The 27,175-nt window shown below is 46.0% G+C and overlaps 8 protein-coding genes across 8 annotated transcripts; 6 read left to right on the top strand and 2 right to left on the bottom strand.

The window, feature by feature from the left end:
• The first annotated feature begins 485 nt into the window (after positions 1-485).
• Positions 486-1,365, top strand: BKA67DRAFT_558470 (uncharacterized protein). The gene is made up of 3 exons (XM_046102321.1): positions 486-674; positions 738-848; positions 922-1,365. Exons 1-3 carry the CDS (start codon positions 519-521, stop codon positions 1,060-1,062), a joined length of 408 nt encoding a protein of 135 aa, XP_045962813.1. The 5' UTR covers positions 486-518; the 3' UTR covers positions 1,063-1,365.
• Positions 1,366-8,927: 7,562 nt separating this feature from the next.
• Positions 8,928-9,818, bottom strand: BKA67DRAFT_656760 (uncharacterized protein; the record flags this gene model as incomplete). The annotated part of the gene is made up of 1 exon (XM_046107001.1): positions 8,928-9,818. The coding sequence occupies one exon, from the start codon at positions 9,816-9,818 to the stop codon at positions 8,928-8,930; it is 891 nt and encodes a 296-aa protein (XP_045962812.1).
• A 4,582-nt stretch (positions 9,819-14,400) lies between these two features.
• BKA67DRAFT_602126 (uncharacterized protein) lies at positions 14,401-15,553 on the bottom strand. The gene is made up of 3 exons (XM_046105334.1): positions 15,124-15,553; positions 14,700-15,055; positions 14,401-14,647 (listed from the first exon to the last, which is right to left on the bottom strand). The coding sequence occupies exons 1-3, from the start codon at positions 15,333-15,335 to the stop codon at positions 14,553-14,555; spliced, it is 663 nt and encodes a 220-aa protein (XP_045962811.1). The 5' UTR covers positions 15,336-15,553; the 3' UTR covers positions 14,401-14,552.
• Positions 15,554-15,754: 201 nt separating this feature from the next.
• On the top strand, positions 15,755-17,707 carry BKA67DRAFT_217447 (uncharacterized protein). The gene is made up of 5 exons (XM_046095542.1): positions 15,755-15,843; positions 15,956-16,435; positions 16,502-16,740; positions 16,787-16,902; positions 16,966-17,707. The coding sequence occupies exons 1-5, from the start codon at positions 15,831-15,833 to the stop codon at positions 17,678-17,680; spliced, it is 1,563 nt and encodes a 520-aa protein (XP_045962810.1). The 5' UTR covers positions 15,755-15,830; the 3' UTR covers positions 17,681-17,707.
• Positions 17,708-18,649: 942 nt separating this feature from the next.
• On the top strand, positions 18,650-19,054 carry BKA67DRAFT_512659 (uncharacterized protein; the record flags this gene model as incomplete). Its single annotated transcript, XM_046097493.1, has 1 exon — positions 18,650-19,054. One exon carries the CDS (start codon positions 18,650-18,652, stop codon positions 19,052-19,054), a length of 405 nt encoding a protein of 134 aa, XP_045962809.1.
• Positions 19,055-19,744, top strand: BKA67DRAFT_513733 (uncharacterized protein; the record flags this gene model as incomplete). The annotated part of the gene is made up of 1 exon (XM_046097595.1): positions 19,055-19,744. One exon carries the CDS (start codon positions 19,055-19,057, stop codon positions 19,742-19,744), a length of 690 nt encoding a protein of 229 aa, XP_045962808.1.
• Positions 19,745-23,253: 3,509 nt separating this feature from the next.
• On the top strand, positions 23,254-23,792 carry BKA67DRAFT_656757 (uncharacterized protein; the record flags this gene model as incomplete). The annotated part of the gene is made up of 2 exons (XM_046107000.1): positions 23,254-23,574; positions 23,631-23,792. 2 exons carry the CDS (start codon positions 23,254-23,256, stop codon positions 23,790-23,792), a joined length of 483 nt encoding a protein of 160 aa, XP_045962807.1.
• Positions 23,793-24,924: 1,132 nt separating this feature from the next.
• On the top strand, positions 24,925-26,646 carry BKA67DRAFT_558454 (PAP2 superfamily-domain-containing protein). Its single transcript, XM_046102320.1, has one exon. The coding sequence runs from the start codon at positions 25,102-25,104 to the stop codon at positions 26,194-26,196; it is 1,095 nt and encodes a 364-aa protein (XP_045962806.1). The 5' UTR covers positions 24,925-25,101; the 3' UTR covers positions 26,197-26,646.
• Positions 26,647-27,175: the final 529 nt, after the last annotated feature.

The following is a 27,175-nucleotide window of genomic DNA, read 5'->3' as shown; positions in this document are numbered from 1 at the left end:
TCATTGCTTGACTAGGGTAGCGACGTCAAAAAGAATATACGCCTACCGTGAACACCTAAGAGCTAGTTTAATAGAACTTGACCCTTACTTGGCTAAGAACTCGATGTTATGTAGAGTCGGATTTCAGACATTTCCTTTTACTTTTAGGATGCGAAGTGATATATGCTTCGTGGAATAGCATACGCTTCGTAGCATTAGGGGATTACAATGAGTGATGGTGTAGAGAGCTAATTTCATTGGCTTTCACGTACATTGAGTGGGGTCTTCGGATGTGTCTTTTGACGGGCACGTTAATGTCTAGATGCACACCGTTGGGGTGTTGAACAAAATGAACAAAACGGAGTTGCGGATATACTTTAGAAATCCGTTTGTAAACGGGTAAAGGGTTATTTCCGGTACGCGCCGTTTTGGACAGGCAGATGTGGGGCTATTATTATGCGCTAAGACTATTTTGGCGCCCAATTCAGCATGAGGTCTGCCATTTTCTGATCCCAAAACCTCCAGTCTTGGACATCGCCATGCCGAAAACCGTCATCTATATGCACTACCACACCTTTGCGTCCGCTGCAGCCTTATTTGCTGCCTCAACTGCTCTACCTGCCGATACCCTCGCGCAGCACCTGGCTCGGGCTTGCGAATACGCAGGCATATATCCAGGGGCTGTTGCGCAAGGAGTAAGTTGAAATACCTCAAGCAGACTTTATGGGTCCTCCGCTGACAAACTACGCGCGGAGCAGACTTGTACTCAAACGGATGGCATATGCAATGCCGGTGATTACTCGACAGACTGCGACTTCCAAGAGTATACCAGTACTTTTCAAGTCTGCCAATCACCCTCACAATATGCAGTGAGTAGGCCATTCGCCTAACATCAATCCTTCTCAATTCAGAGACGGAAGTTAACAGGAGATGAACTGGTAGTGTCAAAATGAAGGAGATCCTTGCTGGGTATATGCGTCGACCAAATACCTGCCTAACGTAACATACTTCGCTGACTGTTCTGTTGCCTCGTCGAGGGAAGTATTTAGCAATGCCTTTGTTGATATGATAGTGGAGGGATGAATAGCTTTGGAAATGATGATCAGAGGATGATTGCACGTATTTCATTAGGCTTTATACTGCATACTGCTTGGCAAATTCGGGCTTGTCAAGGATCTGAGGTAGGCATTTAGGGTCATCGTATGCCTTTTGGTTGTTCGGAGCCTTGTCTGAAAGCCACATCTCGGTTGTGGTCTCGCGTCGGCACAACTTCAAACTATCTTGAATTTAATTATATCTAGTGCTATACAACTTGGTGGGAAACCTGGTTCCGACCTCTGGACTTATATCCAAGTCAGGACAAATTATAACGAGGATAAAAAGTAATATTCCGTTCATTCCCGCCCCTTGACGCATATTCGTAGGCATTCATTCGCGAAACCCTGTAACTTATAATTCTTCTGGTTCCATGACTCCTGTATATCGGAATTATATACGGCTTTTGACTATGCCAATAGCAGAAGTATCCTGTAATACTGATTCGGGCTAGCAGCAGGCCATCAAGCCCATGCACGATAAAGGGGTTGCTCGTCCCGAAGGGAACATCCCAAAAGCGTAGAGCCGGTAAAGCTAAGCAAATGATTCCCGCCACAAAGTTAGGGATAAACCAATCGGACAGCTATCGGAGTCAAGGGAAGAGACCACCTGGCTGGAGGACGGGCACACATGAGGACAATGCTTGTATTTTCATGCCCAAATCAAACTAACTCTTGACCCTGTACGAGGAACGAATGAGCCGTTCCTGGGAGCCATGAAGTTATTGAAGGCAGCGGTGATAGAAGTATATAGAGCAGTTTGTCAAAAGTACATGCATGTTGCCGCAAATAAATTGAAGGCTCGTCCTTGGCTAATTATCTGATTTGAGTTGTCAGAATTTAGGGTACTATACTAGTGGATATGTTATTCGATATTTTACCCTTGAACTCTGGTGGTTCTATAACGGTGAGCCCGTCTGTCCGCTAACATTATAGGGCACGCCGACATTTAGGGAAAACTCTGTTCATCTTCGCCGAGAATCACACTGCGGGGTGAGATCTACTCTCCTTTCCAAAGACTACTCTAAGAGATATTGCCGCCGTAAGGACGTCGTGCTCTTACTCGTCTATAAACGACGGTTTAATTATCCCGAATACCGATTCCAATTCCCCTCCGTCATAAACGTTGCTGCCTTCATGATTGCGGTATCCACAGTAATCTGAGAGCGCTTGCGGCTATATAGTTCTCGGCATCGCCAAGATCTCTGCGGACTAACGACTTGAAAGGAGAAGTTCTGCCCAGCTCATTTATAAGGGGTGGAAGGAGTCAATTAACACAATAATTCCAATTTTCCCTGGCCCATCGATTGCAATTAATTCACCCATCATAAGCATCATAGCCAGGATTCTTGACTTATTTGTTGCGTAGGTCTCGTGAAAGGCTGTTACGTATCGAAAAAGACCAGCCAATATGTACCTGTATATATAAGTATGCCAATTTACTTTTCTGTCAAACAAGAAATATAAACATAATAAAAAGTTTACTTCGCTCTCATTCACACTTGACTCGTCATTCTTCATAATATTACGTTTCTGTATGATTAAGATGGCGCAGCTTGTCTTCAAGCGCAATGACCGCCAAGCATTTCGATCTTTGTACAGAGACAGGACACGAACGATGCATGGAGATGGAGAAGAGCGTAGTGTCCAGCATGACGGCTCAGTAGACGTGCGAACAGTCTCCTCCTTCGCGTCCCAACCTTGTCCAACCCGCCAGAGGTCAAGAATTCTAGTAGGTGATGCCGGAAAATTGGCTGCAGTCAACATTCTAACCTGAGGAGTATCAGACCGTCGCCAAGCTGAGAATGGACACAAGAACATCTCGTCCCATCTTTCTCAACAACAGATTGGCCATCATGACCCAAAACGACTACCATTGATACGGCATGATAGCACCACGAATGACACAGTATGATGGAAGATAGTCAAGCGAGGGAAGTAAGAAGACTCAGGCCCGCGATCTTCGATCAGACAGAGAGAGAGACACTGATATGATGTTCTAGGTCGACTGCATCCTCGTGGCACTGCGGGTCAAGCTATGATTATGAATCGTGGGACGGATATCCCAGCCTGCTTGAGCAACACTCCGTTCACGAGCATCGGAAAACGGATCGCACCAAAATGCTGCGCGACGTGCGGCTTTTGCACCGATGAACTACTACAGCTCTGTGAGAAAGCCTTGCAGTTCCATCGACACGACAAGATTGCCTGGGACACGTTACTTAATGATAGCCCTGTGGGATCTTCGCAACAAAAGAATGCAGCCATGCTGAGGAGTAGTCTCTGGAAGATCCGAGATTATGCCACGGCTATGAGAACACGATTTGATGGATGTGCTAAGGAAAGAAGCACCAGTGGCTTCAAATCTTTTGAGCCACCCACAGTCGCCTCAAGTGATAGATCCCGAAGGACCGCCTGCACCACTCCACGAAGCCATTTGGATCACGCCTCTGATGATGGTTCTGCCCCCTGGAGAACGACAATCTGTTTGGACCCAGCAGTGATCAAGAATACGTAGATAGACAAATGCCGGATAAACCTGCCAAAAGAAGATGTGCCACGTCTCGGAAGCCTTGGAGTCAGGAGCAGGTACTAAGAGCAGCTATGCAACAAAAGCGGGGCGGGAAGATATGACTATTTAATCTCTTATGTATAACGTAGTTCACAAGCGAGCTGGCCACCCAAGGAAGCTGGCCACGCTAATCAGCACAATACGCAATTCAACTGAATTTCGCAACCATAACGCCGTAAATCAATTTAAACTACTCTGAATACTCTTGCCCGGATGATTTTATTTCAACCTGACAGGTTCTTGCGTTATGCCCGGGCTTCCCGTATACTTCATAGCATCGTTAGCGCGCCGGTCCCCGACCCGAACCACTACCGTTTTCACGTATTTCTTGTTATACTTGTTGTATAACGTCTTTTTGGTCTTATAGATCTTTTACATCTTGTATATTAAGTAATCCTCCAAGCCGAATACGTGTTTTTTTAGCCTTATGTCGCTTACTAATAACCGTATTTGCCTCTCGTAGTTTAGTCACTTCGGCTTAGAGGAGGGCCATCCGGTATATAATCCTATGCGCTCCTTTCGCGAATTGGTCGATGGCTTCGTAAATTGAGGTTGGAGAGCTATTTTAATGGTTAGCGATCCGAGATTTGATAAATTCAGATTATAAAGTGGCCTCGATTAGGTTGTTCGGTATCCTCGAAGCCTAAGGTCGGGTTTCTCGCGTAAGGGGCCGAGAGGACGTTAGCGTTTGTAATTTCATATCTAGCTTCGATATCACTACTTCCGGGCTTAGAGGGACAAGTCTAGCTCCCTCGAAGCCTACGCGGATATTACTTTCGGTTATACTCTTCTCGAATGCTTCGCAAAACGCCGGGAGGAAGTCCTCTTTCGTAATATAGGAAATCCGGGCTCGGATAAAACATTTAATTTACGCGCTATACGCTTTTTTAAAAGGTGTAAAACATATTATATTTAACGGCTAAAGGATATAGGATAAATGGGCAAGCATATAAAGTATAAGAATGTTATTCTCTTTATAATATTACTCGAAAGTATCCGAATGGTAGCTCTCGTGGCCGTTAAGGATTAAAAGCCGGTATATACCTAATTTCTAGCTTTTTATATACACGTCGAAGTGTTTTAGCCAATTTATAGTTAGTTTATTAATAATCTAACCATTCGGGCTAATAATAACCCTTTAATTCTTTGGCATTAAGCTATTTTCGTACTAAGATAACAAGTGGTATTTGCCTTTAACGATAATATATGGTAGGACCGTCTAGCCTTACGAATTAACGCCTTCGATAACCGTAGCCTATTCCCGATTACTAGGCTAGGCTAGCTTAGGTTTGCCTTTCCTTTCGGAGCTAGTAACGATTATCGATAGGGTAATTTGTCCTATTATAAACCCGGTCTTATCGAAGTTGTAAATATCCGTATTTACGACCCCGTATTTCGCGATTATGTTACGTACGAGGTCGAACCAACCTTGGATAAGTTCTGGATTTTCGTATAAAGCCCTAGAATAGTCGTACTTACGACTAAATACTGTTTTGAGTTGTGGTTGTCGCTTAACGAAGTTAGAGGCCTAGTTCTTCCCGACGCGTAACGCGTCGCGGTCGCGTAGTAATCGATTCGCTATATCTTCCATAACGCTTAACCGGGGAGGGAATGCTTGGGAATCTAGCTTAATTATCCTTTTAATAATCGTACTCTCTTCTAGTTTTATAAGAATTTGATTTTTAGGTCGGATATCGCGTCGAGGTTAAATACCGCGTATTCGCGTTATAAGCGTTAAACGAGGGACTATATATATCGCTACGACGCGCCGTACGCTTAATATTAGATCTTTTTCAATAGCCTGAATGGCAAAGATCAATTAAGCTTCTTTATTAATTAAAGTCATTTAGAAGTAGTGATAAAAATGGAGGTAAAAGGTTAAATTGTATGTTATGCTAATTAGCGTGGCCAGCTTCCTTAGGTGGCCAGCTCGCTTGTAAACTACGTTAGTTAACTTTAAATCACGGTTATAAATTATCTTATTTCCCTAATCTTATTAAATAATAAAGGCTTACTTCTCTCTTAAGTTATTCACCATTAGAAGCATAGAATGCAAGCAAAATGCTTTTCAGACTCTGAATGCTCCATTTAAGAATAAACCCTACTCCTAAGCTTAAGCGAGTGACGGACGGACAAACTACTTGTCTTCGACATTGCCATGTCTTCTTCTGTATCCTATCTGCTTCCCAGTGATGCTTCAAGAGGATACAGCAATTCCAGAAGTGGAACTCCAGTTCCACAAACCATCGTTGGTACGGCACTAAGAAACAAAGCTGTGAGTGCTTGAAAATATGTGTATGTTTTGCATTAGTGGCTGGATTCTTGAACATACAGGGTTATTGGATTGATCGTTGCAAGGCTTATCAGTTGTTAAGCCTCCCGATGAGATGTGGCAGATTTGCGTTGCTGGTGTGCAGTACTGAGTCTTGTATTAATAAGTTTACAACAGTATTTTCAGGTTGCCTTACTCCCTCGTATAACTCTCGCTCTACCAGGCTAGTGGCGAAAGTATCGGAAGCGGGATAAGGAAGTGCCACTGCGGCAGCAGAGAAAAGAACCCAGCTCCTAAGAAACTGCATGTTAACAACTAGTCAAGGAAGGTCGACTTAATGGATTTGATGAATGATAGAGGATTTCTAGGTTTTATGAGGTAGGAAAGGGATGTAATATGTAGATTCAAGCGTTACAAGCTGTGTAACAGACGGGACTAGAGCGCCCTAACTATTCACCAGATAGTCTTGACTTGGAAACTTAACGAAAAAGGAGAGTAGTAACAATGTTGATCTTCTCATATTACCAGCCTCAAGACCATGCCGAGTGAGTATACTAATATGGTTGTAGTGAGGTTTTCTTAGTTGATTTGTGTTGAAATATATTATGTGAGACCCGGAAATAAGATTCTCAGATTGGCCTAGGGTTATTAATGCCTGTAATTTTGCCAAATACATGGTTAATTGAGTGTGAGGTAGATACTTCAGGATGCTACCCTGGGCAGACGTTTAGCATCGTACGGCACAGAATCATGGGTCTCATACTGCACCATTGCATTGCAACCTTCCCTGCACAGTTACTGTAAAAATCGGAGTCTATATATGGATAGAGAAGCGTTTCTGAGAAGGCGGAGATAAAACTGGCTCTAAAGAAACGGGGCAGTCGAGGCTAGTGACAAATTACGTTAGATCGCACATATCGCTAGGTCTACTAAGCACACGTAATGGAAGTAAAAATTGTTGCATGATTTGAAGTGCTGAGCTTCTAGATGGTCTAAATCATAAGATCTTTGCATGCAGACGTCCGACTTGTACGTCTTGAGATCTTACAATCTTCCGTATATGGATGAGATCGTTCTTCATAGAACATCCTTTTGAATCAAGCATTTATCTGACGGATGTTTTTCGCCCACTGAGGACATCGCTCTGGTATGCTTTGTATTAACTATTTGACATAAGCAGTACCATGCAGTCTCGGATATGAAAACAGGATTACTTATTTAGGAATATATGTAAGGTTATGCAGTCAGAAATGAATATAGTAACAATCAGTTAAAGGTGGAGGAAGCTGTTATGGAGCAAGCAGACATTACGAAAAGCCAATGTGATAGAATAGAATGGAAAGCGGTGGAATTGTATTTTCGATTTTAATAACACCGAGATCGTCTGGGTGTTATGAACTGTTCTCTCTTTTCTCCTTCATCTCTTGTCTTGTACCTCATATGTAGTGCATAGGATAACAATATCAGTGTCATTTCGCCAAGCCAACGTCTTCGCCCTGACAGAAGCATATGCACCTAAAAGAGGAAACGGTCATAATCTCGGAAATAAAAACAGGACTACGTGGTTGGGAATGTGGGTAGGATTATGCAGTTAGAAATAAGTGTAGTAATAAGCAGTTAAAAGTGGAGGAAGCTTACGCACCTAAAAGAGGAAACGGTCATCGAGTTGCTAAAAGCCTTATGGAGACCAGCACTATTAAAAATTGAGCTATCTAAGTGGTGGTTCACGATTTAGTGCTTAATTTGTCATAGGGAGCTTCGCGGATTATCCGTCACTAGACGTATCTAAGGTACCGCTTGTCGCATTCTTCTGTGTTTTGAGTGTGCATGCGTTGTCCAGTCATCTAAAGGAATTTGACATACCATATACTGTAAAAAGGTACCCTTTAGACATGACGGAGGATCAGCATGATCTTGCCGTATTTACCCTAGGATGGATTAGACTCCTTGCCCTCTAGCAAAACACCAGAGATAAATGAAAGATCGACGGTTCATAATTCTGAAGCACAAGGCTCGTTAGTCATTTTCGAAAACGACCTGCATTTACGACCAGTCTAGCAGTCAATCACCTTCCTAAAGGAAACAGGACTTTCATACCTTCACGGGAATAATGTTACCACCGGATTTGGGCAACATCATACTTCTGTCAAGTCTCAAGGAGGAGATTAAATAAGTCTATCCACCAACTAAGTAGACTTCAATTCACCCCTCCATCTCACAACCTAAATTAATCTATCAAGCAAACATTCAACAAAATGAAGTTCTTCACGTTTTCTGTCATGGTCACTTTTCTGTGCACGGCATTGGCCCAGGGACCATGCTACAACCAGTTTGTTCCTATCTAATACCTTCAATATGTAGCATACATCTGACAGCTTACTAGAGCAGACCCCGACCAAGGCATTGGGAACTACTGTTACTGTGAAGGGGATGGTATGTCCCGGCTCTGCTATAGTTTCCTTTATTCCCGCCATGAAAATTTATAACACTAGTAAAGATACTAATCTAATGGTTTGCCAGGACAATGTTACTTTAATAACCCAACCACTGGCTGCAACCCAACCTCCGGTAAAGTGGTTGCATGCCCCTAGAGAGAAATTGGTGTCGAAGAGGGAAGGAGGGGCGCGAGGACGAAGTACTGGGTGAAGAGCGTGCCAAGTAGGGGATGTATCTGTCACTATAGAACAAATTTCGCCGCCAGTTGTGAAATCAACATGATTAAACCTAGCGTTTAGAATATGTTGACAAATGCTCGGAGCCTTCTGTTTGTTCAAATAACCATCTTCACTACTTAATACCACTAGTTCAGATCTCGAGAATTTTGAGAATGCTATCTACAAGAGATCTGAAGCAGATCGAGACTTAATGGTTGTGTATAAAGATTTAAACGTGCAATATTACTTGCAAGTTGCAGTACATTTATTGTGACGAGCTGATGAAACAACAGAAGAAAAGATGTCCCACAGATTTTGCAAAAGCTTATGACCTTTCGGTACTCTGTTGCCCTATTTCAAACTTCTTCAAGTCCATGATCATCCAACTCGTGAAGAATCCTACTAGCAAGGAAATAGCACTTCTGAAAGGCTTCTTTCACTTCCTTCTTGTCATTCTGCTTAAGTTCTTCCATCCTATTTACCCAAAACCCAAACCTTGCGCGACTAAAGCCAGCAGATCCGACTCCAGCGCTAATTGCCAACTCACCAAGGTGCGTTTGCGCAGTGTCCCAGGAAGCTGCATCATACGAAGTATGGCTGAGATGTAGAAGCTTGTGCCCAGCGTATACCATCCAGGACATAAGCATGGGGTGAAAGTCCATGATTGACATTGTGGTCATGGACCTAGCGGACTCCTCTAGAGCTGGTCCAGTAGGGGATGATTCATGGTAGATGGCTCGGGGAACCTCGAGACCTTCACGCATAACTGCAAGCCCACACCCGCTGAGGGCGTTATCTCGGATGCCTAAGCCAGCAAGACGTGCAATGGCCGATGCGAGGTTGTAATGATGGGGTGGGCTGGTGGTAGAATTCATGACATCAGCCCAAGCTGAGCATACGTCTCTAACCAAATATGGAAGATCGATCCAAAGTCTTCCATCTTCAGTAACAGCTTCCTGCACCACGATCTTGTGGTTATCCCATTCGGTGACAGGCCAAAGCTGCGAGCGCTTTTTAGTTCTTGACAGTACACCGAGTTCGCGGGTCCATAGGACCACTCGGACCAATCGGTCCTGTGCAGGGTGCTCAGCATCAATATTCTTTGCTAGTTGGATATATTGATACCAAATATCATGGGCATCCCATTCGAAGAGCTTGATATCATTTACAGACTTGGTATAGCGGAACATTGCCCCTTGGATGGTATCCACCATTGTGCGCCATAAAGTGCTTTCAGCACCGGCCATTGCTTCATCATCGTACATACGACGAAAAGCTACTGAGGCCCTCGCGCGGCTTGCGAGACTTGATTCCGTTGATATGGGTTCTGACATGACTCTGAGGAAGATCGAAACTGGTTGTTGAGATTATTGAATGAGAAGCAGTTCGGACTGAAGGACCCCCTTTATAGGATCCTACCATCGCCACTTCTTGAGAACATCACGAGTATCAATCCACCGTGTTCCAAAATTTGTTCATCTCAGTCTGACCTCGAGGAGCAAGGATTTGTTGAGAACAAGTGTTATTGGTTGTAGGCTGAGAGGGGCTACAGGGGTGCATGAAAACCAAGCCCCAATGGCCAGCCAATGCTATATAACACAGTTTTCAATGTGCTGCAGCTCGTTAGGATCAGCATAGTTTGGAGCTAGCTTGCCTACCCAATCAATCATTCCGCAGCATGAGCCATGATTCTCGAAGCCTTCTTATCCAGAGTTTACGTTTCCACATGATGATGAAGCTATGCGCCCGGGGTTTAAAGCTAAAGGGCCCTAGTCTATCTTACATAATCCACTTCGTTCGGTGTTTCCATGAACTCCTGCAGCCCGTACAGAAGTGCTTCACCCAGTTTTTCCACTTTCCGTAATTGCCTTAATCAAAACGAGGTCTCATGTGATGTTGTAGCAAGTGAGATTGAAGATCATTCCTCGAGATGTTTAGCGATCGCAACGCCTATTGAATCTGATACCACGAGTTGTAAATCACATCGGGTAGGCCGCTGCAATACGGGCATAAGTTAGCGGCATTTCCGATTTGCTGAGAATTCCCTGGAGTACGCCGCCCGCATATCGCTTACAATGCACCAACGCAGTGGACAGCGCTATATGCGGCTTAGAGCGGCTAACACGGATGAGACGCTAAGCAATATGTTTATTTGCCATCACTTTACCTGGTCGGTATTGGCACCAAACTAGGATGTCTAAAAAGCTAGGTGTAGCAAGCAGAGCACATTCCGAAGCATAAGGCTCTCCAAACGATTGCGATGAAAAATATATCATCATGATATCACACAGCTTTTTAAAAGACCTAATCGTAAAATAAAAGATAGTCCTCTAACAAGAAGTGTACAGCTTCATCACTTAAAGCGGGGACCACCAGATAGGTCTGCCGCGCATTAAACTTGACAGAGCAGATCGGTTAGAAGACCCATTCATTAGCCTCTTATTGAAATACCGTCCTATTCAAAGTTGGAAATAGTTTCGATTAAAGAATTCCATCCAGCTTCAAGATCCAAGGCGATATGGACAATAACGCCACGCGGATCTTCATCGGCCGCAGGCCCTAGAGGAGTATTAGTTGGTTTCAGTGAAGCGCTACGGAAGACCTACAAGCGGATACGTGGTGTTGACCAGTCCAACAATTTCCGTCCCAATTATTGTTATGGAATGCGGTATCGATTGATCCAACACCTTGTGACAACGCTATAAGCCCGATTGATAGTCTTATTTCCCCTCCGAGCCCTCTTAACCTAGGCGTGTTATGGTTATTATCTTGGCATACTCTGGGAAGTAGCGCACCGACAAAGCTCGCGCTTTGTCTAGGAACAATCTTGTGACTGCTACTTGAGCTCGCCTGGCTTATTCCTTCCTTATAAGTGAAATGAAGAGCGTTCTATCCGCTAAAGTCTTGGAAGCCCCTACGGATGGATCCCCATGACTGAGAACACATGGCAAGAACGGTCCATAATTGAAAAATGTTGTCGTGGAGTATTCGTCCAGCTTATAAAAGTCCTGGATGGTAAATCCCATTTTATCCGACACGACATTGCCAAAGGCATCGTACCTAGCACTATACCTGCTAATGGTCCCTGGCAATTCAAGCCTCTGGCGGAACCAATAGTATCCGTTCGTAGTAGTCACCGTTCCGTTGCGGTATGTAAACACTTGTCCCACGGTCTCTTGCTTAAAACCGCGCGAAGTTAGAGGAGGGAGGAGATTTCCCTATCGATCCGCGGTCGGCGGAAGATCTAGGTTCAAATTGATCTCGTTAACAATGAACAAAAATCTAACGCTTGGATAATGCACGTTCATGGATACTGAATTTTTGTGTGCTAGGATTATAAATGGCTTTCCCGTACATTTACGAGGTAGGTGATCGTTACATATTTCTTAATGTTTGGTGCTTAACTTGTCATGTTATGCTCGTAAGCTATGGGATATCTCCTGTATGTTAGATAGTCTTACTAAACGGTATAGTATATCCCTGACCCTATAACAGCTTTAGAAATTACAGGTTGAACTTAACTACCACGGGTCCGAAGTTAGCTAAGTAATAAAGCCTAGTACATTAGTATTATGAAGCGATATTATAATGCCGAGCGTACTAGGTATGACCTAATTTGATTTATGCGTTCTGGTAGAATTCAGTACTAAATAATATCTTCTAACATTGGTATAAGCTTACCACCTACAAAAGTTGCTGATTATGCTGGCTGACATTCCCGGAAAGAAAACAAAACGATAGCGCCTCTAATACGATAGCAAGCGCAAAATTAAACAATATAACCGTGCTTTTTCTGATTGCTTCCCCGATTGATCGCACCCCTTGTCGTGCCTAACGAGTAGTGATGCACCGTCTATGCATTCTTGTGCTATCGAACCAGCCAGGTCATCCTTATTCTCAGACATTTCCAGAGGATTTGCAAATTTCAAAATGTTGCCAAACGCAGGTTCCCGCATATTAGAGTGTTTCGTCGAGAAAATCGCAAACATTCGATCTTCTAGAATTTCGGAGCGTGGGACATTGTTATGAGACATGCTACTTCCTGGACCTTTATTCTTTCTAAATATATTCATTAGTGATACATCGATTATGTTAAATTGAAAAGGGAATGCATTTGCAAGCCGTCTAGTATAGCCCGCCGTGCCGATTGGGAATCGGCACCTTCGTGGAGAAGCATTCCCTATCGTAGCAATATTGCCAGTTTCGGTAGTGGTAGTTAGCGTCGGGTTATGCCGCTGCCCGTCCTTGGAAATTGTTTTGGCGACGCACTATGGGACAAGGGCACCAGACCAGCCACTGAAAAACCTGTGTCGTCGAGAAGAATTGGGAGCAAACTTGGAATGGGGGATCTTAACTATTATCTGACCGAACACGTTAATCATGATGACTGATGCATGTTGTCTATCGTAGCTAAAATCTTCCTATGTGGTCTACACTTTCGAAATCACATGATTGGCTCGAATTTTAGGATGGTGTTCCGGGTCACCTAATTGAAACTCGCACTTTCTGGGCAAATTGAATCTCGAAACTTGACTGACTGTGCCTGTCGCCTTACTAGGATTTCTCACGCCGAGAAACACCCTGTGTAATTTCTTATCCTTAAGTTTTATATTTTCAATATACGTTATAAGAAAGAAGAGTAGATTGTTATAATGTGGCAATATGGATGACTATAGATGTCCACAGTGTACGGAGAGCACCCCATGCACTCTGGAGGACCTAAGCTCCTCCAAAACCTAGGCCAGCTGAGCAGATCTTGGGCGCTTATGATCCGATATCATGCGCCACTTTGAGAAATAATGCCATGTGGCTTACGAGTTTTGCTTTTCGCATTCTAACCCTCGTGGTTCTGAGGCTGATTCAGCTTAACATGACGGATGCCCATTGCGATGCCGTCAGAAAATTTCAGATGAAACTGAAGGTGACTTACCTGCAACTTGTAAACATGGGGTGGTCGGACGTAAATGTCGGGACGAACAAGACGATGGCGGACTCGCACACTATTCAGCTTTGACGAGCACTGGATGGATGCCACAGTCTTGCCCGAAGGATAGCTCGGTCAACGGGAGTGCTACTTATATTAGGCTTGCTGGGCGAGCTCCACCTGCCAGACCGAAACCACCAGTTCTCAACACTGGGGCAGGTCTTGGCGGCTAAAGAGCGCCAATGCACTACTCAAAGCCGCATCCTCTATCTATAGCTGTTGCGAATGTCAGAGGTTGCGGATTAGATGCAGGGTGTTCCTCAGCTGGCGGTCCAGAACAAGCTCTCGGAGCCGAGGTGGGGCCGTGGTAGAGGAGTGGGAGGGATTCACAGTCAGCGCTCGGGCCGTTCAGGGCGTCTGGGGACCCCTGTTCGAAGGTAAAGAAACACCCTTTCTGAGTGAAATAAGCAAAACTCGGCACTGATTAGGAGGGCTGCTAGTCCATGGGATGGATACCCGATAGTCCGGCTACAGACACGGGACTAGCTTGGATCTCGCACCAGAACTTGCTTCTTCTCTCGTGCAGCCGTATTCGATCTTGCGCAGCCCGGCCAAAGGGAAGCCGGGCGGAACAATTCTAACGGCATTGCCGGCGGAAGCACACAATATAAGTAGACGAAGCATATGTTGTAATAGAGGAAGTATGCCTTGTATGGGAGCAGATTGCAACTGAAACAGGTTGTTCCCTCTAGGTGAGTACATAATTCCTGCTGCATCGTAAACGCTACAAGCATCACTTGTGGCATTTTGGCATTGCGCTAGTTGAAAAGTGCCGAGCCATGCTCCGAGCTCATAGAGCCAAGCTTATCTCCCTTCCCCAATTAGTCGTTTGGGGATTAGAAGCTGTATGACAATCAGACCTCCGTAACTCGCTGTGGAGGAGAAAACATGGCGGCAAGCACGATCACTACCATGAAGGACCGTACTACTCTATAGAATATACAAAGGGGATGCAGGGCCAGGCGGTCAAAACTTGCGAGAGCAAAAATATTGACCACTATTTGCGGTACCACATTCGAGTGATTTTTGTCCGCCGGACCTTCTTTTGGAGCTGAAATATTCCATACAGCAATGCCTCAGATGTTGGTGGGCCTGTCACCAGTCAGCATTTCATTCTGTGGTCCACAAGACAGCAATAACTTACAACCAGGAACATATATATCCACAGGAACAATTCTATCGCATCCCCTCACAACCGAGTAACTGTAATGATAGTATCCACCTCCATTGGCACAACTTCCCATACTGATCACCCATCTCGGCTCAGGCATTTGGTCATACACCTGCCGTAGTGCTGGAGCCATCTTGTTTGTCACAGTCCCAGCCACGATCATGACATCCGATTGTCGGGGAGAGGCACGGAAGATGATACCGAGTCGGTCTTGATCGTATCGAGGTGTGGAACAATGCATCATTTCAACAGCACAGCAGGCGAGTCCAAAAGTCATGGGATGCATGGAACCATTCCGGGCCCAGGCGGCGAGAGCATCAGCCTTCGATCTGGTCAGATACATATTAGTTGATACATCGCCTTCACTGACAAGCAGAGGAATGAGCACGCTTCTTACAATACGTATTGCAAAGCTCCTCCAGGTTTGTCTTCACTAGCGAGTGCCACCTCTCGTCTCTCCTTGCCTGCGGCACTGAGTCTCGTCGTGTTAGAATTTGGAAGATAATGAACCCAATTCTGGCTTGCAATTCTCATCGTTCGAGATATCGGAGTGCGGCATATAAAGCGAGCCTCCAAGTAGCGAGGTCGCCATTTGACCAGACTGTTCATTGTAAAATGGAGCGGTCCAATTCAATCAATGAATCTCTTTCAATTATTAAAAAAAGGTCGATTGGTATTTAGAAGGTCCAGAGAAATATCAAAAAGAGAGAAAGCAGAAAAGACCAGACGTCGGAGGTGGATCGAGCACTTGTGCCACATATGGACGAACAAGGATTGCATCGCTAGTGCTTGATAGACGACGGTGCCACTGCTGTTCTCAAGATATCTATCGGCTGTTTATGTCACTACAGAAAGTATAATTAAGAATCTCTAGAAATGGAATGTCAGGGAATTAGTGACTGTCCGAATTGGGTAATTCTTATTAGAGGCGCTAGGCAGCTAAGCGGAGGCTCAAACTCAATCCCGGCATGACTCAGCCTCGGATATATTGCATTTTCACGCCGAACCAATTTTCACACTAAGATCCCCAACGAGATACGGCAAGCTTTTGATGTTGATGGGAGACATCAACTATAGATCATTCAGCAGAAACTAACGCTTCGAATGGAGAAGCCAAGTAAGTTGCCTGATGCTTTACGTGTGGGCCAGACGGGACTATCAGTCTTCCGATGCATTTGACTGAGCCCTCTCCACCATAGACGTAGTATAAGCAGCTGATTGGAGCACAGAAGCAAGCATTGAAGGCCCCCTCTTGAGGTTCATCACCCTTGACGGTGACCCGTCTCGTGCAGCTAACGACGATGCGATCCGGAAGCTTGTCAAGTCCAATGCATACCGATCTCGGAAAGCACTGGCAGGAATTCAAGCGACTCCCAATCAAACAGATTCGTCTTCTGTACCTACATTAAACAGTGGCTTGGTGGCTGGGAAGTCACGATTCGCTCTTTCGTCTCGGAAACCACTGAAAAGAGTCCGTCGCCAAGCTGCTTCATATTCTGGATGCAAGTCCAACGACGAATATCTGGAGTTTAATACTACAAGTGTGGTTCCTGAGACGACTGTAAATTCCGTCGCCAACTTCAATGTTCCTGATGACGCCTATCACGCCTCTCATAGATATTCCAGGAGTATGCGGTGCCAACCCCAGTATTCCCCTGCTTCCTCACCCGTGATAACAAAGTTGAAGATCCAGACTACGGCCCAGCACTGTAGGTAGTCACCTTTCTTCATCTCTGACGAGTCAACTGATACCGTCACTGCTAACCTGAATCCAGTTATCGGTCAAGCTGTAGATATGCAGCACCTGTTCTACGACCTCGTGGGTCTTGCCGGAAATGACGACGTTATTTTCCACGCGAGCTCATCTATTACCTCTGTGTATTATGATACTGGAGCGAAGGACCTCTTTCATTGCCAACAAACCTTGAGCCTTGTGTCCCGACGATTGAGCAACTGTACTCTACGGTCGACTGATGAAACTATTGCGGCAGTTGGGCTTCTTGTGGTCCACAATGTTCGTCTATCCAACCACCTCCGAACTAGATGCTTACATAAGATAGATCCTAGCAGGAACGAGTAAGCATTCCACTTTGCATATGAACGGGCTCCAGCAAATAGTTCACGCTCGTGGCGGGTTGGATAAGCTCCCACCCCGACTGAGAAGGACACTGAGCATGTATGTCGGCACTCAAATCACAAAACATTCCCACGAAAGATAATGAGCCTAATTATTCTCCAGGATAGATCTATTTCACGCCACCACTTGGGGCTGCTCACCTCGATTTCCACTCGTACGGCCACATGTGGATTTCTCCATCACCCTCGAAGCGTTTCCATCGTTATCCCAAAATGACTTCTGCTTCCTCAAGGCATACAATAATTCATATTCAAAGTGGTCAATGCACGGAATGCTTCACGTTCTGAGGATTCTTACAGCAGTGAGATTCTCGGATCCTTATGGAGTTGTCAATCAACTGGCACTCAGCGACGCCATTTACCTGCTGGAGTATCAACTGCTTTCACCTCAGCCATGCCTCGAACCCGAATTGCTCAATTCTACCGGCCTTCAAGAAGCCTTTCGCCTGGCAGTGTTCCTGTATATCGATCAGGTCCTGAAGTTAATGCCTCCGTTAAACATCAAGGGTCTGGTGATCAGACTGATCGGCGCTCTCAAGTCAATTTCTCCCTCTAGGCATGCTGAGACATCAACACGCTCTCACTTGAGTGTCTTGCTGTGGATTATCATGATCGGTCGACTCAACGCTTATAATGCCGATGACGTACAATATCTCATGGAGGAGTTGGTCGTTGTGTGTAGGTATCTGAACTTCAAGGAAAGAATTGATCTTCAGAGGTATCTGGACGAAGTTGGCCCTATGCTGCAGCCTTTCAAGCAGCAATGCGAAGAGATTTTGACACAGATGGAGAAGTTCAATCATGTTGTTCAGTTATAGTGTCGGCTTGTTGATACTGTGGTCCGGCCCGATCCAGTACGTACAGAAATTGCACTAGTTGATTAGGGCAGGCAGACCGGTGCCGGTAATCTTCTTCTTGACGGTGGCTTTTAGTTTGGTGGATGTCATGTTCACGACACTATTTGTGCCCTCAGGTGCAGCGGTGCCCCGACTGCTTTGCTCAACATGATGGTGGGTTGTTTCTTGAGTTGGCTTGGGGATCACGTCAGCCATAGTCTACGCCACAGCTGAGTCGTGAGTCGCGATCCACGAGGTCGCTTGAAGAAAAGATCAGGTCCATGACCTAAGCTGTTTTATTGGCTGAGAATAATGGCCGCTTTTTGACATGGGCCGGCCACTTTCGGACAGCGCCAAGATTAACCAAGTATCTCTTAAAGCATGTCATCGCTTACCATCTTTGAGTCTTGGCATTTGATGTACAGAATTGGACGATGTACGTAGTTGGATGGCAGGGAGAAGTGGGCAGCATATCGGTTTACCAAGAACATCTACGATAAATGGGTGCTAGATTAGGTCATTTCAAGAGGATCCATTTCGACCATTGACTGCAGCTAAACCAGCTGATGAACAACCGCCATTTGCAGCGCCATTTGCAGTGGAATTTTCAGGTGGCAGCTGCACGTCAGCTGATCTCAGCCGACGCCATGCACAGATAGCCAGATGCCATGCACGGATATCAATTCTCGCGAGCATATCCACTCACTTGCAGTTTGGCGGCAGCAAGCACGCTAACGTAGGTGCAAGCCTTGGCATGCCTGGTTCCTTGGGTTTCCAGGCGATGAAAACACTTATTTACGAACTCCAGAGTTAACAACCTTGAAATCTTCACGGCAAGCAGTGGCAAAGAAGGCAGACCGTGGACGCACTGTTTAAATTTACTTGTTTAAGCAGCCTCCACACTTAATCAAGACATACTTGAAAGCGTAGAAGGAGTGGCACCACTTGTGTATGTGTGACAGCACTGTACGTGTGACGTCAAAACTGGGAATTGGAAAGTGGAAATATCGATATCAGCTTGTCGTCGGCTCACTTGACAAAGACATTTACGTCAAAGATGTAACGATGATCAATTGCGGCAAGGCAGCAGGAATCAAAGTTTACGAGGGCGGCCGTGGAACTTCATCAGTGACAAACGTCACATGGGATGGAGCGACGGTAGATGGCTGTGACTACGGCGTCCAGATTCAGAGCTGCTACGGCACCGATGCGGCTGGCTGTGCTGCCAACCCGAGCAAAGCCATACTTGACCAGATCTACTTCAAGAACTTCAAGGGAACGACGAATGCATCAGAGCAATTCGACATCAACAACGACGGACTGCGGTTCGTATCCACGATTCTCGGCTTTCTTTAGATGAATGAAGAGGAACTCGGGTTCGATCCGACAGCCAAGACAGAAAATGGGCAGCGGTTCATCGAGATTGAACGAAACGATTCGATGGAACCACTTATCATCGATAAGGTGATGAACCGCGCACGTTGTATTGCGGGTCGTGCGACGACTTGCTGGAAAGCCCATCGCGAAGGAGAGCCACAGACACCGCTAGTTGTCAAGGACTCCTGGCAATACGAGGAACGTGATGAAGAAGGTGAGCTGCTCCGTGAGGCGAATCAGAAGCATGTGATCAATGTCGCCAGATATTATCATCACGAGACTTTTCGCGTTGGCGACGAGGTCGACGATATTGAAGTCAATGTTCGGAAAGATCTGGACATCAGACGAGCTAAAAACTACCGACCAGAGCGGTCAGTGGTGTCACCAAGTTCAGCTGTACGACAGGGTCGGAGCAGTAGTATCGCCGGCGTGAAGCGATCATCTAGTCAGACTGGCGCCCCTATGCCGCCTGGCAAGCGCTCCTGCTCAACCTCTCCTACCAAACCGGTAAGCACTGCACTAGCAAACCGTGTGCATCGACATGTCATCATTCGCAATTATGGACACCCCATTCATAAAGCAAGCTCCCGATGCGCTCTACTCTCAGTAGGTAGAGCTAGAGAACGATCGGGGATCCTCAGACTCAGCTACCACTCTTTGGTTACTTAGCTTCATGGTTCACTTCATTACTAGGATTAGGTGGGCATTGTTTATCGATAAAAGGGGTGTAACAGCTTATTTAGGACCGGAGCTCTACAGCTGGCTCACTTCCTCAACATGAACGAACGAATTCTGGGTTTAGCCAGGCCACTTGTGGCTCATACAGTACCTTTATAGTACTCAACTTAGAGGAAACTCCAGTGGTGGTGAATACGTGACAGTTTCTAGCTGATTTTATGATGGCGGGATCCGACCATCATCGTCCTTTGACGTCGATATCCACTTCCTTAATTTTTGGAATCTAGAGGTAGTCAAGGCGCTCCAGCTCCCGCACACAATAATTGAAAATGAAGAAGAATCGAGGACTCGAGTTTGTGCAGGAAGAATACACGCGGCCTCACTTCTGATTGAGGGAGACGAAAGCCCAATCACGCGGAAGACAAAGACATCTGCCGAGGGACTCTTCTCCGCATCAGTACCACAAGGGTTGGATGACTTTAAGGCGTGTATAATGATTGACGAGAAAAGTGGCAACGACTCTATAACGGATTAACACACCTCGCTATCATACGTGAACAGTAAAGCCTTTGCCTGGTGGCATGACAGCATATAGTATGTAGATATTGAAAGAACATTTCTTTACCTCTTCAAGGCCGGCCAATTTTCAACCAATCCCGCTAGAGGTGAATCTCGTAAAGAACATGTTTATCAACGTTTGCTATCAGATTCTTCAAAGGCTCTAAGGTCGAGTTTTTCCCCTAAAAGCGCTTGAGATTTGTGGGAGATGCTTTGGAGCGAACTCCTGAAACCCCAATATGGATGACCCGGCTCACCCTGTGGCAAAATTTGGTGCTGTTTTTTGCCATCAACCTCACAGACCTGCACGACGCTAGCATACACCTGTCCATCCTGGCACTTGGCTGTGATAATATGTGGATGCACATGCTGGTATAATTGTCGTATATTAGCCAACAAATCAGTGCCTGGGTCTCAAACATGTGAATGTCTACCTACCTTCAATCAACACCTGCAAAGCCGCGGCCTCTCCATGTATTTTGGTGCCATGATGCGCTCGAATGCCGTTTCTCGTGACAGAGCTTGACTGGAAGGCAGTTTGACGTTTTTGGTCAATTCTCAAACTTACTTGCAGTTTGCAGCACTTGTCATGATTCCCCAGAGTTGGAAAAAGTTCTCACGATGTTTGTGCACGGTCCTTCGACGAATTAAGCGGTGAAGCCGCATAGACCAAATGAGAGACTGATCGAGAAACTTGCTTGAATGTTCAGACGAGAGTACAGGGGTTCTCAATAGTATCAGTGTATAGGAGGGAATGGAGAATGTTTTGCATACTCGGATGGAGGGAGCTGTGATCATTTGATATGGACACGTATTGACATAAACGATCCTACAAACTGTTCGAATCGTGGAAAACAGGCGATAGTCAAGTGAAAAATAAATTAGCTTCTCGATTGGTGGAAGTAGCGATCTTTCGGTACGATCCGATCGAAATATTACCGCCTCATCGCATACAACCAAAGCTGCCGCTGACCAAGACTGCTGCCGACCAAGGCTCAAGAGTTCTTCCCAAAGTCGGAGGCGCCGGTCTGGTGTCAAAGACTGCTTCCTCCTTCTCGACTATCAACATCATTATCCAGCGCCAATCGTCGTTACGGGTACTGAAAGGGAGATTCCTAGTCGAAGGCAGATATCCTCTAATGGCAGGGCCATATGTAATAGCACTGCACGTAACGAATAGGAGAGGTTTGAAAGTATATACAGTGTTGATGTTGAAAATTATATGGTTCGTTTTTGAATGTCCTACTAATGAGATTAATTGAAATCGAGTTTACTACTTTATCACTGGAGGCGTTTGGCGTCTGAATACGTAAGAAAGATAAAGTCAAAGAATGATGCCTACAGAGTGTCTGTTCGTAGTCAATCGTTCTGCTCTTGTGTGCTTTAGTCGCTCTCCGCTTGTCAATGGATCAACTGCAAATGGCCTTCCAAGTGCAGCGACACGACTTGCTTCTGATAATCTAGCCAGACGACGCCTTTCGTGACATACTTTTGATAAGCTGTAGTCGCACCACCGCATGTGGGAAGTATCAAATTTAAGAGTATCTAGGGATGAGCCCGAGATCTGTTCCGCAGTAAAAAGGAGGATCCGAAGGCCAGGGGTCACACTTGTCGGTCAGCCTACTGATATGAGCCGAGGGCACCGAGAGAGACAAGGCGGATTTAGGAGGTGTATAAAGGAATGTTTAAAAGGCAAGTTGAGCCATTACGGGATGGACGGAGGGTGGTGTTGAACCTCAATGGCTACATCACGAGATCATGGACAAATAGCTCCTAGACCAACTGGCCAGGCGCCCAAATGAATCGCGACAATCCATTTGTGACCGGACGAGAAGAAGCGCATACAACTAATCGGACGAGCGTACAATAACTGCGCGCAACCCCCTCAGTTTTCATACCATCACTGGGCACGGACATCCTCTAGATTGGTGAGGATGCACCACACGGTTTTAGCAAATTTGAGCAAGCACATTATTTACCACAGCGATCCGCTTGATACTGTAAGAATTCAATGATCCTTACCGACAAGGTGAGTTGGGCTACTAGTAATTCACTATACTGCTGAGCTAAAATGACCTGGGCCCATTTCAGTAGAGCTTTGGCAAGTTTCATGCAGGAGGGCTCCTTCTGGCTTGCCTAAGGCATGCATGTGAGAGCGTGGAATTAGGTCTCCGCTAGTGCTGGGGCTTCCCCATTGAATTGACCCGAGGAAAGTCTATTCTCTTTATTAAAATAAACGGGGGTTAGTCACTGTGTGTATAGGTTACACCTTAAAGCCACTGCGGGATATGGGGCCAGATATTAGGGTGTTAAAGCTCCGTAGTTTAAGTGGATACACAACAAGTCAATATAAGCACCTTATGCGCTCATCAAATATGCCCTCCAGCAACTTCAACCCCAAGCTTAAACCCCGGAGAACGACCCAGCTACCCGGTGCTATGGACCGAAGCAAACGCCTGGGGTCTTACTCATTATATCAATCATTGGGGTTAAAACTGGCTGATTCGACAAGAGTGGTGATTGGTCATTGTGGCGTACCAACAGCCTGGTACCGCCTAATCCTTGATTACCCAGACCTGCATGCCTACCGATACTTACACCCCCCTTGTGCAGTTACGACTTAAACCCATGAGGGTAACCCAACCGTCGGATGTCATTCTATGTCTATGTCGCCGACACGCTATTCTGGCTCATCCACTCTCGAGGAAATGCATTGAGCATGGGTGGTTTTGGCATTAAATGACTAAGTTCAAGAGTCGTAATTCGGAGGACTCGTCGTCGATTGACCGCGTAGCAGCCCCAGCAACGGCCTAAGCAATTGTATATTCCTCCTGCATCTTCCACTCCATCGCCAAGCTACCATCCAAAGTCAAATATATTTGAATAAGACTTCGAAAGTGGATTTGTTCGGCAAGGCGGCCAACCATCAAGTGTTCGTCCCAATGCCGGATAAGGTTGTCCCGGGATCACGAAACTTTACTTTTAAGCAGTCGGAACTTTACGGTGTCTATATAACCCCATTCACCTCCTGGGGAAACCTACAAATTGGACTCAACAGCTCAATATTATCAATCACCAGCACATTCTTCAACATTCGCTCCAATGTCCAAGAATCTGACTTATCAGCTCGTTTTCCAATCATTACCATGATTTCCAAGCTCATCCTCACCGCTATCTTCCTCGGAAATAACATCATCGCAACACCTATCAATAATGGTGGCGCCAAGGTCATTGCCCACAGCGAAAGACACGATATTGAAGGTGTAAGCTTCCCTTTTTTCCAATCAGCTTTGGCGATCGTGTGAACTGACCTGTCCAGTACTACTACGGTGACATTGTTAAGCGCACTGGGCTCTCTGCTAGAGAGCTAGCTGCTAGGAATGTCTTGACTCTGAGGGCTAGCGAGTCCAAGGCCGAAGAGGCTAAGAAGGAGAAGACGAAGGAATCAGAGGAGAAAAAGAAGAAGCAGGGCAAGTGCTAAGATCAAGTTATGAATTTTTCTCTGGGTGTTCTATAAGACACTGGATCCTAAGCATCTTGTCTCGGCAAGTTAGGGGACTGGATATGTCAGGACATCCTGAAGAGGCTTGCGTTCATTTAGGAGAAAAGTGAAATGCTAACAGATTTGAATCAGAGGACAAGAACGAGCAGAACAGCAAGAAGGAGCAGGACAACAAGAAGAAGGTCTATTGAGACGTCATCCGTTATCAAAGCAGGTGTGCTATGATGGTGGAATACCTCGGGTTGAGCAGTATTGGAAAAACGTTGGTATTGATGTTTAGGGATAATTGAATAGCTCTAATGTTGGCCGTATGCCCCCCTGCGACACAAACACCGTGGCGGCCTCGTGGCCCTCACAAGTCGCCTCGCCTGCCAGATTCCGCTAGGAAGCCAGACAAGTGAGCAGATATCCCATGGAACGCACTGCTCTGCACCAAGTGCACGAAGACTAGGCCGTTCCATCAGAATCGGCAAGATCAAACTATCGGCGCCCTAGCCTTCAACACGATTCAAATTGCACCCGACCTCGGCATCACTCACAACACACTCAGCATAGCAAAAGGCAAAGAGTCGCGGCATACGCCACAGCGCTGGCCGAAGAGAGCATCAAAATGGAAGTCTACAATACGGCAACATCAATGAGCCAACCCAAGACGTGAGTATGAGAGAGCACCGAGCTCAGCAGGATGGCGGCGACGAGAAGAACTTGAACAGCAAAGCCGGGTCGCTATCCAGGTTGGGAAGGCTAGTGAAAGCAAGCCGCCACCAACCTTTCTAAAGACGACCTAGCTTAACCCGACTATAACGCATCAGACTAGCTCGTCATTGTCGCGCAGCTTCTGCCATAGTATTATTGATTCTTTCGGAATTCTAAGATGAATGATTGTCTGAACTACCAGCTTTGTTCACCGTACCTGTTGCAAACCCATGGCACCCCTACCAATGTCTCCAAGGATCGCGGGACCCCACCCCCAAGATGATGCCAAGACAACTTAAGCAAAGCACTGGACGCTAGGCTGATGACGATTCTAAACAAGCTTTTTCAGCTGCGGCGTCTTTTTAGCGTTTGATCTTCTCTTTTAATTGAGTAGACAATAATCCCCCCCCCCCCTCCCAAAGCAAATTGACCTTAACAAGCAATCACATTTTTTACCACGTCAGGAGTTTAGACCGGTGGCGAACTCCTTTACAAAAAGTTCTACCAGGGGTTCTTTTGACGCTCACTGTCATTTAATCAATATGAAGACGAAACCCTGAATAACACTCGATCAGCGATATACACGGCAGCAATGGTTTCAATCAAAGTGGTTTCTTCATATATCGTCGATTGGCTTTTGTTGATCGCAGTCGCGCTCGTTGGGTACGCGATCAACAACATTACTCCGAACAAGCATGCATTCAGCCTAGACGACCGCAACATCAGCTTTCCGCTTTACCCCGACACTGTATCCGTGGCTGTACTCGCTATTGTTAGTGCTATAGTACCTATTGTCATCATCTTCGTTGTGACTTTCCTCTTTGTTCCTGGACCGACGGTACCCAAAGGGACGCCACAAAGCTTGATATGGAAGAGACGGCTCTGGGAGCTTCATGCGGGCTGGCTCGGCCTCGCGTTGTCACTTGTTTCTGCCTGGTTTATCGTCAGCAGCATGAAAAACCTTTTCGGCAAACCACGCCCGAACCTCCTGGCCCGATGCCAACCCGATCTGGAGAACATTGCCAACTACGTCGTTGGTGGCGTTTTGACTCCTACAAGCGACGGGAGGCTTGTAACAGCTGCTATTTGTCAGAACAGCGACTCATCCGTTATTGATGAAGGCTTCCGCAGTTTTCCATCGGGGCACAGCTCATTTTCTGCTGCTGGTTTGATATACCTATCCCTCTTTTTGGCTTCTAAGCTTGGCGCTTTCGTCCCTTTCCTTCACCCTATCACTTACCCCAAAGATGAGACTACGCACTCCGCCTTTCCTTCGCGTTTAGGCTACCGGCAGTCCACTTCGCCTATACCCTTAGAGTCACAGGAGAGCGACCAGCATACGGCAGTGTCACCCACGAAGGACATTCCCAGCGCTAGGAAAGAGGCTGCTGCTCCCCCCTTGTATCTGCTTATCGCGACGGTAATTCCATTCTTCGCCGCAGTGTATATAAGCTCATCTAGGTGGTACGATTACCAGCATCATGGTTTCGATATCCTGTTTGGCTTTACTATCGGTCTTATTACCCCACTTTTAGCTTTTCGATACTACCACCTTCCTTTAGGACGCGGCGCTGGGTGGGCTTGGTCTCCCCGTAGCAAGGATAAAGCATTTTGGGCTGGACTCGGCAGCAATAGCTATGCTAGAGATCGGGACCTGCCTGTGCTGTGTGATGAACAGTTGGTATAGGCGATAAGGAACGGGGCCTAACTTACCAACTTGTGAGGTGTCAATCAATATGCGCAGCATATTTCTGAATCTATCACGATAATCATTGGGATCAGAGAATGCGGCAAGGGGAGGCAGTATTATTGGTTTAAAACCAACTTTAAGACTGCCGGTCTTCTACAGGCTCTCAATGGGAGGAGGGGACTGATAGCTTTGTTCGTGACATGGGACAATATTCCTAATTTCATTTCGTGTATATACTACCATCTTTGAAGATGCCTTGCGAAGAACTGCATTTGGAAACTTCACGAGACAGATTCCCTCAGAGTAAGTTACATAGCAGAAACAAACGAGTTGATAACGCATTCTATCCCAGAGCGATCAAGCTTTCCTTTTGAAACGAATTTCTCATCAACAAACATATGGGTCAGCGATTATAACTTAGAGATGCGATATAGGGCCTTAGTTGCGTCCAATGTTAACCCATCACAAGCTTGTGCTCTGTATAATAGTGGTCGTTCACTAACGTGCACCTATTTGTTTCCAATTTTCCCCGGGGGGGGGGGGGTTGAAGAGGCCTCTTTCTCCGCAATTGCGCTTGGAAAACGGGTTTAAAATGAAGAAACTTCCGGCAAATCGAGTTCTCTCATGTGTCTAGCAGATCCGTATGACTCGCGGTGCGCGCACGTGGGTAGACCTGTCTCTTCTAGAGGGGGGTGGCAGTGAGGCGCTTACGTTTACAAGGGCCAATGGAGTCTGATCATCCCGAGCTATGACTTGGCGACAGGGCCGATGCAAAACCATTAAGCTTCTGCAAGTAAATGAATTGCATACTTTGTGATGAGCAAGTGTTCAGAAGCTTGGGTATACATTGCGATTGACATTCACCACTTTAAAATTACAAGCAGCGCGATGGCAGGTTGCTCTCATAGAATCCACCAAATTATTACGCCTATTTGCTGCATCTCACAGATTTCCTTTTCCCCAGCCAAATTTAAGT

Source organism: Truncatella angustata, assembly GCF_020726525.1.
Source record: "Truncatella angustata strain MPI-SDFR-AT-0073 chromosome Unknown BKA67scaffold_2, whole genome shotgun sequence".
Classification (NCBI taxonomy): domain Eukaryota; kingdom Fungi; phylum Ascomycota; class Sordariomycetes; order Amphisphaeriales; family Sporocadaceae; genus Truncatella; species Truncatella angustata.
This window is presented reverse-complemented; position numbering and strand designations above follow the sequence as displayed.